This window comes from Python bivittatus, unplaced genomic scaffold (assembly GCF_059951505.1).
Source record: "Python bivittatus isolate LINGU-HERP-01145 unplaced genomic scaffold, Pbiv_v1 ctg000700_np1212, whole genome shotgun sequence".
Lineage (NCBI taxonomy): Eukaryota > Metazoa > Chordata > Lepidosauria > Squamata > Pythonidae > Python > Python bivittatus.
In genome coordinates this window covers 48,793,771-48,810,146 of record NW_028277098.1, presented here as the reverse complement: position 1 = coordinate 48,810,146, position 16,376 = coordinate 48,793,771, and the positions used below count along the sequence as shown (strand labels likewise).

General features: G+C 39.4%; 1 protein-coding gene across 2 annotated transcripts in view; it reads right to left on the bottom strand.

Moving 5' to 3' along the window:
* Window positions 1-2,607: 2,607 nt before the first annotated feature.
* The window catches only part of POMGNT1 (protein O-linked mannose N-acetylglucosaminyltransferase 1 (beta 1,2-)), a 30,905-nt gene continuing 17,136 nt past the window's right edge, over window positions 2,608-16,376 (bottom strand). For both annotated transcript variants that reach the window (XM_007435576.3, XM_088153283.1), the window contains exons 12-22: window positions 15,463-15,546; window positions 15,063-15,104; window positions 14,607-14,665; window positions 13,978-14,050; window positions 13,412-13,540; window positions 11,767-11,892; window positions 10,959-11,023; window positions 9,547-9,591; window positions 9,051-9,186; window positions 8,019-8,128; window positions 2,608-6,784 (exon numbers count right to left, since the gene is read on the bottom strand). In XM_007435576.3, the coding sequence (XP_007435638.1) occupies window positions 6,688-6,784; window positions 8,019-8,128; window positions 9,051-9,186; window positions 9,547-9,591; window positions 10,959-11,023; window positions 11,767-11,892; window positions 13,412-13,540; window positions 13,978-14,050; window positions 14,607-14,665; window positions 15,063-15,104; window positions 15,463-15,546 (966 nt within the window). In that variant the 3' untranslated portion in view covers window positions 2,608-6,687. The remainder of the gene's footprint in view (window positions 6,785-8,018; window positions 8,129-9,050; window positions 9,187-9,546; window positions 9,592-10,958; window positions 11,024-11,766; window positions 11,893-13,411; window positions 13,541-13,977; window positions 14,051-14,606; window positions 14,666-15,062; window positions 15,105-15,462; window positions 15,547-16,376) is intronic.

Here is a 16,376-nt window from a genome sequence, read left to right as displayed (position 1 = left end):
CAACGTCAGAAGCGTCTTACCTGGGCTACAGAAAAAAAGAACTAGTCTGTTGCCCAGTGGTCCAAAGTCCTCTTTTCTGATGAGAGCAACTTTTGCATCTCATTTGGAAACCAAGGACCCAGAGTCTGGAGGAAGAATGGAGAGGCACACAATGCAGGATGCTTGAAGTCCAGTGTGAAGTTTCCACAGTCTGTGTTGATTTGGGGAGCCATGTCATCTGCTGGTGTTGGTCCACTGTGCTTCATTAAGTCCAGGGTCAACGCAGCCATCTATCAGGAGATTTTGGGGCACTTCATGCTTCCTTCCGCGGACAAGCTTTATGGGGATGCTGACTTCATTTTCCAGCAGGACTTGGCACCTGCCCACACTGCCAAAAGTACCAAAACCTGGTTCAATGACCATGGGATTACTGTGCTTGATTGGCCAGCAAACTCGCCTGACCTGAACCCCATAGAGAATCTATGGGGCATTGCCAAGAGAAAGATGAGGGACATGAGACCGAACAATGCAGCGGAGCTGAAGGCCGCTATTGAAGCATCCTGGTCTTCCATAACACCTCAGCAGCGCCACAGGCTGATAGCATCCATGCCACGCCGCATTGCGGCAGTCATTGCTGCAAACGGGGCCCAAACCAAGTACTGAGTACATATGCATGCTTATACTTTGCAGAGGTCCGATATTGTTCTATTTCCAATCCTTGTGTTATTGATGTCATGTAATATTCTAATTTTCTGAGATTGTGAATTTGGGGTTTTCATAAGCTGTACGCCATAATCATCACAATTATACCAAAGTAAGGCTTGACATATCTCGCTTTGCATGTAATGCGTCTATCTCATATATTGGTTTCACCTTTTGAGTTGCCATACTGACATAGATGAACATTTGCACGATATTCTAATTTTTCGAGTTTCACCTGTATTTGGCCCACAGACTTACAACTGAACAAGCTGACTAGCAAAAACCTGTAAGAAGGTGCAGTCAAGGGAACATTTGTTTCTTTGAAATGCATGTAAAGGCACCTGGGTTTGCATCATTTCTCAGCTAAATAACCAGATTATGTCCTGCTGCCAGCACAGATAATCTGCTAGATCAGCATTTCTCAGCCTTGGCCACTTGAAGATGTGTGGACTTCAGCTCCCAGAAAAACACTGTGCTAGATTGTTGTACCCATCATGGTGGGAAAGTCCAGAAAATTGCTTGATATTACATCAAGAAAGTGAAGTGTTATTTAAAATATTCAGAATCCCATGAAGATCAAATGTTTATTCCATTTTAATACAACTTTGTTTTCTAATGTTTTCTGTCATTGTTTTTATGAGGGATGGAAGCCAGCTTTGGAGCTGCCTTATAGAATTACAAGGATGTATATATTTTAATACAGATGAAATATTATAGGACAGTCAATAATCTATGCTGTAAGAAAGCATCCACCTTGGAAGATATGTTGAATCAATGCATGTATGGACATATGCTGTTCATTCCTGTTGTTTTTATAGAACACTTAATGCTTGCAGTAAATAAATTCATTTTTCTCTTCAAATTTTTATTTGACAGAATTTGACTTTCCTTTTCATGAACAAATGGCATGCAAAGCAGCTAATGACACTTTTTGTTCCGGGTTGCTAACACCCAGAGCTGGCAACTCTATGCTGCCAGTTCAAACTAGGGTTCTGCCTTTCAGATTTTAAAGGATATCTGCACTTAAAACAGCTTGCACTGACCAACAATGTGTCTTATTGGGTAACAGGATGTTGAATGGAACAATATGCTGTTTCCAAGTTACTATAGTAAATGCATGTGCGGAGTTTAGTGGCATAAATTTATGCAACACTAAAGGGAGCCTTTTCAGTTATTTATGTTCATCACACCCCCTTCTAGGGGTTGCCCTTCATCTGAACAGGCACATAGCATTTTATTTGTTGTCTCTTACCTGAAGGAAGTGACAGGGAATGAGATCATTCATCTTATGATTCTACAGACTGATCCGTCTTTGCTTCAATTCAGCTCACTTATCCCAAGGGGATAAAAATCCCTCAGTGCTTAAAAAGAGTTTGCTCTTTTGGAGCTTATGGAGAACCGGAGACCTCTAGTGGTTCTATATAATAGTTGACTTATTTGGCACTACAGAGCAAGGTGAAATATTTGGCCAGGTGGAAAGATGAAAATATATAGCAACAAAATGGGTAGGCCCATCATGTACCTGATTAGACTAGGTACTGTTTGCAGATACCAATTCATCAGAAAGCTTCTGTAAATCAGGACAGGATTTATTATTAGCGCCTGAGAGGATAAATAAGTAGGGAAGACAACACTTTTGTCAAAGTTGCTCAGGATGAAATGACAATCTACACCGACTAAAGGAGGATAGGCTTTATTTGCAGGAAAAGACATCACCATGCATAGAGATGTAAAAGAAAGGAGATGCAACAAATTCTGCCATCTTTATTTTTGAAAAACACAGGTACACTAGATTCCAAAAACCAGCCAGCCCAACTTCTCGCAACCTCTCTTCCCTCCCTGACTGCATGCAAGAAGAGATTCCTACCCACAAACCAGGACCACTCAAGCCACAAAGGTACATCACTCTTTGCTTAAGTTGAATGGAAAAAAAAAAAGGAAATAAAGGGGGAAGAGAGAGAGAGAAGAATAACAGCAACAGGGGAGGAAAAAAGGCAGCAAGAATAAGTCTAGCCAAGATGGAATCTATTCGGAGGAGCATTATATCAGTTTTGATGTTGCAAATATGGAGCCAAGCATAACAGTATCCAGAATGAGGGAAGACTGGACTTGCATTCTGATGCGCAGTTTAGGCAACAAGATCTTATACAAAATGACAGCCAGTCCAGCAATATCTGAATATATCCCACTGTTTTAGGCATGTCTGGAAACTGCTAGGCATTTTGAGACAGTTCAGATTTAAACAAAGTCTGAAAAGAACAGCCATTTGGTTATTTCACTCTTTCCACAGACACCCCAGCTGTTTTAAGGAGCTAATAATTGTTACCTTACAGACTCACATAGAATAGATTTCACCCAGCATTCTATCTTTAAGAGTGGCTAGCCAGAATGAGTGTATAAGCCCAAGGAAACAGTTGGAGGTGAACTTCAACCTGCCATTTTCTGCATAGTCTGTAAAGAATGGAGTCAGGTATATCAGATCCCCTAGATTTATTTGTTAAGTTTGATAAGAACAAAATCTCATTTTAATCAAGGAGATGAATACTGCTTTTCCCCCTCCAAACCTTAAGGTGATATAACAGAAGCACCAAATGTAAACATCTTCAAGGAATTTTACAAAGATGCATTTTTGGTAAGAAAAAGAACAATTCTAAGATTTTTTTTAACAATTAGATGCAAGGAAAAGAAAATCAATATAAAGATCTTCCTGCCAATTTCTTTCTCTTCTGCCAATTATTTCTTCTTGGCTATACATTATTCAATAGGGGCAAGTAATTTTCTTTAGTGCAAGTAGCTTTTAGGTCTAGTTACTCCAACTGCCTTTTGATGTATGAAAAGCAAGGCCTTTAGGGAGCTCTAGACTTCTGCCTTTACCTTCAAAGCTGAATTGGCCTTCTTGATGAGAAGGATCATCATCTCTAGAATTTTATTGACCCCCTCCCAAATATACCAAAACCATTTAATAAAGTTCTCACAAATTTTGCATCAAAGTAACCTTCCTGGAATGAGATTTTGTTTCCATGGCATTTCTAATGTCATCACTCTCAAACACCGTCAGGTGTTCTACACTTACCTAGACAGAGCAAAAGTTGGACCTGTTAAAAGCAATATGGTTTTCTCTTAAGAAAATAACTGTATGTCACTATACAAAAAATGCAGTTTAGAAAGAGATGGCCCTTGGAAGTGTACGGGGCTTCCACCATTCCAGTGAAAGTGAGCAAGGTTTGCAGGTTTGCAGGAATGGCCTTTCTGCTATAAAAATGCAATAGAGGGAAGTGGCATGTGCTTTTCTCCATCAAGGATTTAGGGGATAAGGGACACCAGAGCTGGAAGCAGGGAGAACACAACACTTCAAGGATTAATACTGGCCAGAAACCTGTTCCTGAATTTGTCTTCCCCCAAATGTGGCCTACTCCATCTTTTTCCTATCAAGGGTTTTGAAGACCCTAATATTAAAACTGAAATTAAATTTACTTCTACAAATGGAATGGGGGGGGGGGGGAGACATGTATTGATTAATATATGCTTGCTAACAAATCTATTAACCTCTTTTCCCTCCCGCCCCCAAAAACAGCCTTTAGGATCTCTGTTACTGATGTGGAATCCCTACCCGCAGCTGTTTGGGTTGAACCACCATATAAATCAAGGAACTGGGTTGTTTTCATAAGTCCCAGTGACCAAATAAATACAGGACAAAAACACAGCACATTTCTAAAAGGTGTAAATTCAAGCTGTTGACTTCTCAGCCTCAAATTTAGAAATTACTCCCCATTAAGAGAACCAGCTACTTACTATTCTCACAGGTTTTGGGAGACTACAAGAATCCAAAAAAGAAGTTCTATACCATGTTCCCACAAAGTGGCCAAAGTGCTAGGTGCTTCAGAATGAGAGCTATTTCATACACCATGAGAAAGACTGCATTTGCACAGAAGAAAAAAACTTTTGTGGTACACATTTGCATATTTAAAACACACATCACAACATCATGGTCAGGAATCTCAGTAAGTTATGTCTCTTCTGTATTTCTTTAGAAAAAGCCATTTCCCCTCCACATTACAGGGCAGGAAATGAAGTCAGGGCACAGCAAAAGCAGCACTACTGTACTCCCACACTGGCTCACACTCATCCTGCAACAGGAAGACCGCCTCCTGCACAGCATCTTTACTCAAGACTGACAGGACCAAGAGGACCACATTTTTTGTAGACAGAAATCCTCACATGAACTATCCACTACTTTTCTACTTAAACTGTATTGACACAGCAGACGGGTCACCTCTGCAAATATCATCAACTCATATATAGGACAGTATTAGGTCAGCAGTTCTACTTAAGGTCTCATTCAAGCACGGGTAGAAGCCTGAGTTTCAAGGGAGAAAACATGCACCAGCCAACTGATCAAAACAAGATACTATTAACTCAAGAAGTTTTCAAGCTGCCTCATGGACAGAAAAAGGTATTTGCTCTTTAACTCATACTGGTATCTGACAAGTTTGGAGGACAGTGAGGAAAAAGAGGAAAACACAAAATGTACTTAGCAAAATGAAGGAAAGGTGGCATCAAACTAGAATCTAGTTGTTCCCTTGAGGGGAATGCTCATTTCCTTTTCTCTTAATCTATTTATGGTGTGAATATATTGAAAGTTACATTCTAGACCAAAAACCTTCCCTTTTCCCCATAAGGCACAGGATATCCAAGAGGAAACCATGGTTCCCTCTTTATCCCTGAATTTCTGCTTCCTCTCTCTTCCTACACCCTTCCACCTCTAGTTACCTATCTCGAGCCCCAAATTGCCCTCTCTTGGGACTTGTATCAAAACGTTCCTTACAGTGTACAAGCCCCTTTGGATTTTTCTTTGAGGCAAAATGCTTTAATAACTGCATCTCACATTGAACAGGAGAGAACTCAGGTTATATCATAGGAGGGAGAGCATGTGTGGGTCCTAATTAGTGGCAGAAAGACCCTGTGATGGCTGGCTACTTCTGAGTTTGGGTTTAGAGCCTACAGACCAGCCTCGCTCAGAAGAAAAATTTAGTCTGACTCATTCACTACTTCTGCACCCTGATGTGCTGGCAAACACTAAAGCTTCCCAGGCCAGCACATGCTTGCTCAAGGCACTTTTCTTCTTTACTGCTGCTTGGCTCTTCCTGCAGGCATTTTATGGGAATAATCAAACCACGTCACCTGTATCTTTTCAGGTATTTCAACCAAGACCAACTGCCTTAGCTGGATCCAGGCAGATCCACTGGGAACCTGGAGGCCATAGCTTTGAAAGTGACCATCTTGCATGGCCATCTCTGCCCAACGGGAGGAAAGGATGGGAGAGGAAAAAGGGAATTCTGAGCCTGAGTGACCAGGACATTCAGTACACAGTAAATACATGCAGTCCTTTTGCAGCTTGCATCCTTTGATCACGAAGCCAAGGCCACAAAACTCTTCTTTGTGTGCATGTGAACCGCTGGCCATAAAGTCACGAGTCAGGCTGTGGTATGTCTGTTTAAAGAATGGGCCCATATGCTTTCCAGGAAGGATTCCCATCATGATTACTCACTTCAAAAACCAGCAGAAATATAAAGCAAGAAAACAGCCTATAGAAGGTGCCTGACCATTGCAGCAAACTAATAAATTAAAAAAAAAATTATGTATCCTCAGGTAACAATGTGGAAAGAGCTTCTAAAGGGAATCAATCCCTTTCAAACAGGCCCAACCCCAATTTGGGGAAATGATGGCCCACAATTAGTAAAGCATCAATATTAAAAATGAGACAACTGCATTGTTTCAGCGGCTTAGAAAAATATTAAAGATGCCAGCTAGTGTTCTTCCAAGGCAACTTGTCCACACTCTGCAGCAGCCTCAGGATGGGGGATGGGGAGAGCCCCCTTTGGCTTGTCCTAATTCTCAAGACTTCTGGAGAAAAGAGTACACCAATCCCAGAGAGCTCTACGTCTTCCTCTGCCCTCCTCTCCTGCAGGCTATGAAGGCAATATGGTCAACGCTCCATGTTCTGCTTCACGTTTGCTCTGCTCCTGCTGCTATGGCTCCTGCTGCCTCATCCTTGGCTTGGGGCTCCATGTAGATCGGGGTCACTGAAGGAGGTTTTTTGAATCTAGGAAAAAATGAAATTGGTCTGGAATTTCCAACACAGAAAAAGAGGTAAAAAGCTAGAGATTCAACAGGATAGGTAACAAAATATATAAAACTGTCTTGAGAGGCAAAGTATTCCAGACCTTTCTATTCTGGTGCCTTCTAGAAGCACCAAGACCCAACCTTAGAATTCTAAGCCAGCAGTCAATGATTGAGGTTATAGGAACTACAAGTTGGGGAAAGTGGACTAAAATATATCCATCTAACCTAGCATTGTCTGATTTGTAGCAGTTCTCCATAGTATCCAACTAAAGTATTATCTAGTGCTTTTAGACGGAGACTGAACCTGGAATATTTTGTGTGCAGAAAATGCAGAGCATCCTTCAGCTTTTGCCCCTTCCCCTTATCTGTTCATAGTTGCTCTATGAAGATACACAATACACCTTTTCATCCATCCACTACTGAATAAGCTGTGTGCTTCCAGTAGATGCCTTCCTTTTGCTCCTGAGCTCTTCCTAGACTCCGTTATTCCCATCAAAATGACTCTTAGAATCAGCAGTCCCTATGGCTTTCTCCTTCCTGGTTTAAATGTCTTCGTATCACTAGATCCTTATGTCCACTGAACTATCATGGAGAATTATGATTCACTGAAAAGCAAGGGTGCACAAATTATGTTGGCCCAAGGGCCACATGTGGCTTTTAAACAAGATTCTGGGCATTGCTTTCCAAAAAGTAATGGGTGGGACTTGGACAAAAGTTTATTTTATTCAATGTACATGTAAATGTAATTAAAATTTATTATTTTAATATGATTGCTGTCTAGTTGTGAATTTAACAGTTTCTCCCTTCTGTCACATTAAAAATTTCAATTTAAGTACAACTTTTGAAAGCCTCTGTGAACTACATGCAAGGCTTACCCAAGGGCTTCTTTGGCCCAGAGGACTTCTGCTGTAAAACAACATCCCATTAGAGCTTCTTTTGTAAGTTCTACACAACATCCATTTTATTAAAGAATTAAATAAGTACCAATTTGCAGCAGTGACACAGCAATGGGCAGAGGTTAATTACCCATCACAGGGGATGTCTCCATGAGTCCCTTTGGAGAAAATCATATGATCTGACACTTTGTTAAGAACACATGTGTAACATCAAAAGAGAAGGTGCCTAGCCAAGCAATCTGGCCATACAAGTCTGATGGGAACAGGCAAAGTTTTATGGAACAGTTAGGTCTGACTTGACCCACAAAGATGACTTACGAATATGGAGAGGCAGGGACTCCTACAACCAAGAAGTGGTTCTTCTTCCGAAACAGCCGCCATAGTCCTTTGTGATTCCCTCGGACATCCAGGTCCCAGATGTGGAGGCACTAAAAGAACAATTTATAAGCACTTGCCAGCAAGACTAAATTAATAATGAGAGTAAAGCTTCAGAATCTAAACCAGCTGAGTGCTTCTAAGCAGCTTTCAGCAATGGTTTGCAATATGGTACAGCCTGAATATGAGCAGGAATTCCTCTGCAACCCAGTCACAGAGTAGGCAGGAAGAAGAGGTGGAAATTAAACAGACTTTAACGGTGGATTTTTCTTTTCAGCCTGTTATCTTTTTACTAAATATTATTAAACCAGATATTCCTACAAAATGAGTTAGACTTGTACATGGCAACAGCTACTAGAATATTCTATACTTCTTAATGGAAAGCACAAATAATTCCTTCTGTAGAAGAATGGCAAATTAAGTTATGGGTGTGTGCATCAATATCAAGGCCAACTTTGTTTTTAAAAAACACATCTGATACAGAATTTAACTGAATGTGGAAACTATTTTTTGGATTATAATCTTACAAACAGATTTGGACTACATCCTTCTCCTAACATAAAGTTGTAACATTTAGCTTTTTCTTTTTCATGATTTGCTAATTCATTAAATTTTCCAAGTCAGACAGAAGTTATTGCCCTTTTTTTAATTAGTTTATAAATCAAATCATACTGGTTAAAGCTGGTAATCACTGTATAATAATCTGACTCTTAGGTTGATTTATTTTAACACTTATTTCAACTTTCAAATTGATATATTTTAATATGTAGATTTATATCAATGCCATTTCAACATTTTTGTCAATTTTACAATTCTTTAAAACTTCTTTATTTAGTTTGCTTTTTCTATTTTTTTCTTGCTTCTGATTATATTTGTTAAGTTTATATCTATCTGTTAATATTCTATCTATCTATCTATCTATCTATCTATCTATCTATCTATCTATCTATCTATCTATCTTTAAAAGAAAAAAACCTTGGCAAGCTGAGTCCAAGTAGTGAAATCTGCCTCCTGCTCCATCTTGATGTACATCACATAGGTTTTTCCTTCAGTGTCTGGGACAAAGGAATCCTCACAAGGATTCTTGCTGTGATCCAGAACTTCAGCCTCACTGAAGAAGAAGGAGGAGGGTGAAAATAAGACAGAGTTAGAGAGGGCAAGTGAAGGACAGAAAAATACCAAGAGCCATAATACAAAACAAGTGCCATATTAAAGAAACAAAACAGGAACATGCAATCCAAGAAATATTCATTGGTTCTGAGAGGTAATATTTCAAAACTAATATTTTTAAAAGACATGTTAACTGCCAGATTGGCCACTATGTCCTTCTGGATTCAGCCTTCAAGCATTTGATGAGAGATTGCCAGCATTTCATAATTTCAGTCCCAACATTTTGCACACTAGATCATGTCATATAAGAAATCCAACTCTCTATCAGTTTCAGTGATCCAATTCTTAACACATAAGGTACCTGAGCAGACGATGAAGTTCGATTTCATATGCGTCTTTCTTTAAACTATACAGTGAAAAGAGAAATAAAAAGTCAGAACTGAAATTGAATTGCTTAATACTCTATTGCAGGAAGGGGCAATACTCCTTTGCATACTCCAAGACTGTGTCACCAAAACGTGGTGGCAAAATGGCTGATTTCTTCTCCCATCTCCACACCTCTTTCTCTCCAAAATAAGCAAGGGAATCTTAAGTGGGGGGGGGGGGAACTGCTCTTATTTCCATCCTTAACCTCCTGCAAATCCTCAAAACAGGGCCTGAAATCATGTTGCCCTCTTGCTCCTGAATTTCTACTGTATGATTTGTCGCCCAGAGGCCTCTATTTTTATTTCCATTCTCAAGAAACCCTTAGAAACAGAGGAAAATGCAGAATCATTTGTTTCTGCCCCTTCCAAGAATATCACCTGTACCTAGCTGGTTGGGAGGGTGAGTAATACTTGTACCTAGTGGTACAGCTAGGCCTGATCTTCAGAACCAAAGAACAGAGACCTAAGGCTGGTGTGTGTGTGTGTGTGTAGGGCTCAAATAATAATCCAGGGAATGGCAGGTAATGACTGCAGAGGCAAACAAGCACAGTAATCTACCTACGTATGAATCTGGACTAAGATGGAGAAGCTGGAGCTATTAAGGCAGATGCTGTTAACCCCAAATCACCTTCCACCCCACTCTTTTTTTGTAAAGGCATTTTATAGTCAGAAGTCTGTTGCTTGACTGTGATATTCAATTTCAGGTGCTTTTTAATTTTTTTAAACTGTATTCTGACATTTTCCACAACAAAATGTTTTCCCCCTGCAAATAATACGCTTGGAGGCCCGTCAGGCCATAAAGCCCAGGATCTAAACTTACCAGTTGCACCAAACTCACTGCTCCTACATTTTTGCTCTTCTATTTTTTTCTCCATTCCTTCTTCCTGTTGTTCCTCATGCTCATGAACTGGTGTGGAACATTTAAATCAGTATTTCTCGACCTTAGCAACTTAGAATTCTGGGAGTTGAAAGTCCACTCATCCTAAAGTTGCCAAGGTTGAGAAACACTGATTTAGATGCACACTTGTTTGAATCAAGTCAGAATCTGCCAATTGCAACCACTGAATTATATTTTACAAGTTTATCTTGGTTGGGCATAAGTAAACAGTCCCTCCACTAGTCCAAATTCTTGCAGTCTGAAAATGGTAAGGGAATCTAATTTCCATCCTGAGTAGAGTCTCCTGTCAAGCAAGAGTATTATAGTAGGGTTCATCTCAACTTGCTCATGCTCCTCAAGTGCTATGACTACATTCAGGTTGATGAATTGCCTACACAAGAAAGCTGTGTACATGGGTCAGAAGACATCCATGTCAGCTTGTTCTCCATATTCTCTACATACTGAACTTACCTCTCCACATTCTTAAGCTGTACACTGGGGACTGTGTTGAACTTGTGCTTTTTGAAATAGGCTTCCTAGAAAAACATGAATGGAAAAAAAGGGGTTTTGAAGTATCATTTATCCTAACCTTCCATTTCTTTCTCCTAAAGTTTAGCAGAGAGAGAACCATGGCTGCTGCTGCATACAAAGAGCTGCAGGGGAAATATTTTACATCATTGTCTCAAGAAGAACAACTGCAGCTAAACAATCTCATTTGTTTCCTACCTAAAGGCAATCATTGGGGACAGCTGTACTTAGTGAATAAATTGCTGGGTTTTGCTTATTAATGCTTGACTAGAAGGACAAATTGCAAACATTGGGACTAGGGGATAAATCAACTGAAGAAGATATTGATTGCTTTCTTGGTTCAAGTCACAGTTAATCTAGTCCTGTACTCTATTCCCTAAAACAGTTACTCAGTTTCCTCTGAGTGCTCAAAAGCAATTGGGGTTCTTCTGCTTCAATCCCAGAAGATGGAGCTCAAGGGTATACTTTGTCCATCCAGAGAAGTTCCATTTACTTATAATGGCCTTTGAATACTAATATGGGAGCTCTGCATAGACTGTTAAAAGACCAGCTTCTCCTCCTTCCAAAATTATGCTAAAATTGGTAGAAGACAAATATCTGAAGGGCAAGGAAGCATGTAAAACGGAACAATCCAACCGCACTTCCTGTCCAGTTAAGACCTCTCAAAACTTATACAGGCTAGTTTTGTGACTAAAGAAGGGTATGAACAGGAGCTACTGTTTCTGCATTCAAGTTAAGATGGGCCACTCACGTGGAAGTAGCCATTCATGTTGAGGCCAACAATGCCAAAGTGATACGAGCGCGATACGTCTGGGATGAGGCATTCGCGGCCTTTCCGCTGCTCCGGCATGCGCATCCACATGTCCCAGTCCCAAAGCTGAGAGAAGAAAACACACGAAATACAATCCAGAGAAGAAGCTTTTCTCTGAGAGCCACTCACTTTGCTGCAGTCACCAAAAGCATCTGCACTGCTTAAAAACCCCTTGGAGCTTGAAGCAAAAGATACCTTACCCTGAGTTTCAGATGTAGACTCTTATTAGTTCTTTCCCAATTTTGAAAATGGAATATTACCGAAGGCTGTTCTGAGGCTGGTATCCTGGCACTAATGCTTAGACATTTCTGTTCTAATGCATACTTCATATGCAAGCATAAGATCTGGACAAAACGGGAAGACTCTCTGTTGTCTTTGATTTGAGTTATTTTCTTTGGTGTTAGAAGTTGGGTTTTCTTAGAATCCCTGACTAATGCAATTATGTAACATTCGTTCAGGTATTTACTAGTTGCATAATGGTCCCTGATTTTTTTAAAAAATAGTCTGGCCATTATAGAGCTAGAAAATGGCAAGTCGCTGAGCTTATTACTTGAGTAAAACCTAAGTGCTTTAAAAATGCATTTCCCCCTCCCATCTAATGCTTTCGTTGCTCTTGTACATCCCACATTTTAAAAACTCCTGCATGATCTCAGTATGATGAGATATTCAGATTGCACGAATAGCCAGGGATGATGTGATGTTGTTAGAAAATATACAGTAGCTTGCAAACATGCATGGCCAACTGTTATTTAAGTATGTTAATTGTTAGATCTTCATTAAGCATTCTCATGCTTTGCCAAGCCCAATCAGCAAAATGACTTCTAACCAGACTGGTAGATAGAGGCACAGCAAAGCTTGCCGATGTGAGATCCTTTTATGAAGCAGAAACTAAATCTGCCTTTCTCAACTTAGGTCCTCCAAATCTGTTCCCTCTGAGCATACTGGTTGGAAATGATTAGAAATGGAGTTCAATGTATTTGGAAGACATCAGATTAGAAGAGGCTGGTACATTATATCAAGATGGATTATTATTAAAGCAGCAGGTCATTTTGATAATTATCGTGAAGTCAATAATTTTAATAAAATTATTTTGTTCTGTTCTACTGAAAGCTTGATGTACCAACTTTTGAATTTTTTCCTCCTGGCTCCTTCTGTTCAATTCTGGATGATTTTGGGGATGATTCATGATTGCTTAAATCTTAAAGCTATATATATGTATACAAGCATGACAAATTTAGGCCCTTTCCAATAATAACATTTCCTAATTAAGGAAGATTTTCAACTGTACTGTTGTAGCAGCTTTCCTGAACCTGGTTGTACTTCAGATATATGGATTTCAACTTCTAGAATTTCTCAGCCAACGTGGCCTTTACTAAAAATGCTGAGAGTTGAAGTTGACTTATCTGGAGATTGTAAAGGTTGGGAAAGAGTATGTTAGAGGGTCCCATGGTCCCAATGATGCAAGAAAAGATACCATTAACTCATTATGAATACCAGATGGTAGTAATGTAGAACTGGCCATCTACCTAAAAGAAACACAAAGTTTTATTCAATAAGGAAAGACAACCTGGGAGAACAGACTGACCTTCTCTGGTGTTGGCCACTTAGGCTCCAATTCATCCTTATACAAAGTCTTTCTTAGCACCCAGCCCAGGCCTGGCATAGTCTCTACACGATACAGCAGTGAAGGGTCCTCAGCAGTATGTTCATACCCCTAATTACCAAAAGAGAAAGATTTAGGGAATCTTCTCCAACAGAAACTCATCATACAGCCCTTTCTTTGTTATACATACAGCTCATCATACAGCCCTTTTTTTGTTACCTTCCGGGAAGAGGTTCCACTGTATCCGATGCAGAACAGCCAGATTGGGAAATAGCTTTGTCCCCCAGGCTATCAGATTCTTGAATGTTTAATAAGTAAATGCCAAATGTGTATAGAATGCATATTTTATAGTAATTATGGTATCTTGATGGTACTTTTAATGTCTGATTGTAATTGTGAGCCAACTGCAATGGAATTTCATTTTATTATGCACTTGGTGTATAGTGTATAGTGGAATGACAATAAAGTTGTTATTATTCTATTCATCCAAATTTGGGGGGTGAGGTGAAATGTGATAAGAGGGAGGACCAGGGTAACAAACAACTAACCTGGTCATTCCAGGCAGAGATGCAGTATAAGCTGTCATCTTCTTCCAGCAAATAGATAGACTGGCTTAGGAAGCTAGGAGAATGGAGAAGAATTTTAAAGAATAAGCCAACATTGATTTGAGACTTATGAGAGCAATACTGTGAATTGCTTAAGATTGGGGCATTCTTCTGAAAAGGAGACTGCTTGGAGCAAAGTCAAGCAAGAACTAGTGAAGCCAATGATATGAATTAGTTACATGAGCTCAATATGTCCTCACTTTGGGTATAAGAGTTGGAAAATGGGATATTGAACAAGCCTCAAACATGTGCATTTTGCCTAAAAGTCTACAGACTCATTTTATATTAAAATGCTAGTCTACTCCTCAGTGTAAAGACTTTTCTGAGACAGCTTGCATACATGTGACCCAAGTTATCTTTCCTGCCCTTCAGAATTTCTTCTGATAGGCTTGATTGAGGAACTCTCATCTTACAGCATTTCTCTTGCAATGGATTTATATCTTCATTGTCAATGAATGACATTTACCTAAAATTGGTCAGCCACACTGACAAAAGAGGTATCAGGACCTAGCCACGATTTCTTGTTGGCAAAATGGAATAGGACCAAGGTGGAAAGTGAATTCAGTTAATACCTGAAGAAATCAATGGAAATATCTAAGTCTTCTTCCAGTACCACAGCAAACTTAGCATCCTGCAAAAGAGTCAGAACAGAAGGGAACCCCAAGAAGTGTTGCAGAAGGGAAGCAACAATCAAGGAAAGAACAACTATACACACATTCTCAAACAGTGTAAGAATTTCTGGGAAGCTGACAATCCAGCAATGCATCATCTTTCAGTACCACATAAATCATCAAAACCCTTATTTCTAAAAAGCACTGCACTGTGCATATCTGCCATTGTCTGTTAAGTTTAACAAAAAGAGCCTCTGCAACTTCAGGGTTTACAATAGGCAATTATTACTATAATCCCTTTAATTAATGTTACATAACTCTCACTAGTTACATAGAAGGGCGTATTCCAAAGCAGAATTTTCCCAAATGAATAGTCCTCTCTAAACTGGCAAAGACAGAAGAGCTGACCCAACATACCGGATGCAAGTTGAATGTTGCAGTCAAACTGGCTTTGTAGTGCTGTATGGGGATAAAAGAAGGAGTAAAAATGGGGGCATTTCTTAAAGCCTGTTTATTATTACCAATATGGTATGATTGATATGAGTCATTACTGAAATGCTACTTTTCAGAACATTCAGCCCAACCATCTTTATCTCCAGGCTTCAGTTGTGCCTCAAAGAAGAACTGCCTATGCCATGCATTTCTAATCATGCTAGGTTGATAAATTCAAGCCCAGAATGCCAGTGCAGAGCCAAGGCTTGTGCGTGAGCTCATCCACCACAAATCAGTCTTGAGGACAACCTACACAGACTAGGATTTCTAATGTAGTTCATGGTTCAATCGAAGCAGCAATCAAGGAAAGAAATGAGCCACTCACCTGAGAGACTCTTGCATTTTTAATGCTGATGGGGGTGTGCTGGATTCCCTTCAGGCCAAATAATTCAACCACATCCATTGGCTCCTGGAAAAGAACAGAAATGTGTGAGGTAGAAAAGATTGCCTGAACTGCGGTCATTCATTTTTACCTTCCAGTTTTGCATATGAATTCTTCCACTTCAGATGCACTAAGGTGCAGTTTCTGGGATTGGACCTTATTTCTAGAATAGGGGTAAACAACTTGTGGCCTCTAGCTTTTTCATTATAGTCTTCAGTGCATTCTGTGACCATTATTGCTTAATAATAATAATAATTTATCACTATTTTGAGGCAGGAAACACATGCAAACTGCACCCAGTTCTTAACATTGTATCAGTGCTCCGCCCACTGTGATTCTCAGGCTTTCGAAATGCGTTATGTTTCGTTCCTGACTTACAGTTGCCAAATATGTTAGAGCTTCACCCTTCCGATCCTCAATCTAAGATGTATAACTTTGTGTATCTAATGAATATCATTGGTTGCTTCTAAAAAAAATAAGGATCACCATCCAAATTCCTATAAAGCTCCTTATCTTTTTAAAATGGCACATTAGCATATATTTTTGTAGTGATAACATATTTTGATGATATGCTATTTTATTTTATTTTTTATTTATTCTTAAATTTGTATGCTGCCCATCTCTCCCCAATGGGTAACTCTTGGCAGCATACAAATTTAAGAATAAATAAAAAATTAAAATTTTTCAATGTCAAACGCTGTAGGCCTTTTTATTTGTACACTCCGTACAAGTTGTTCATTTTGTTCAGAAAAAGATGAAAGTAGATTAGAATATACATATTCTATATATATTCTATTTGCGTTTTATTAAATGGTTACATTATGGTTTCAAGGATAGTAGTTTATGCTATAGGCTAC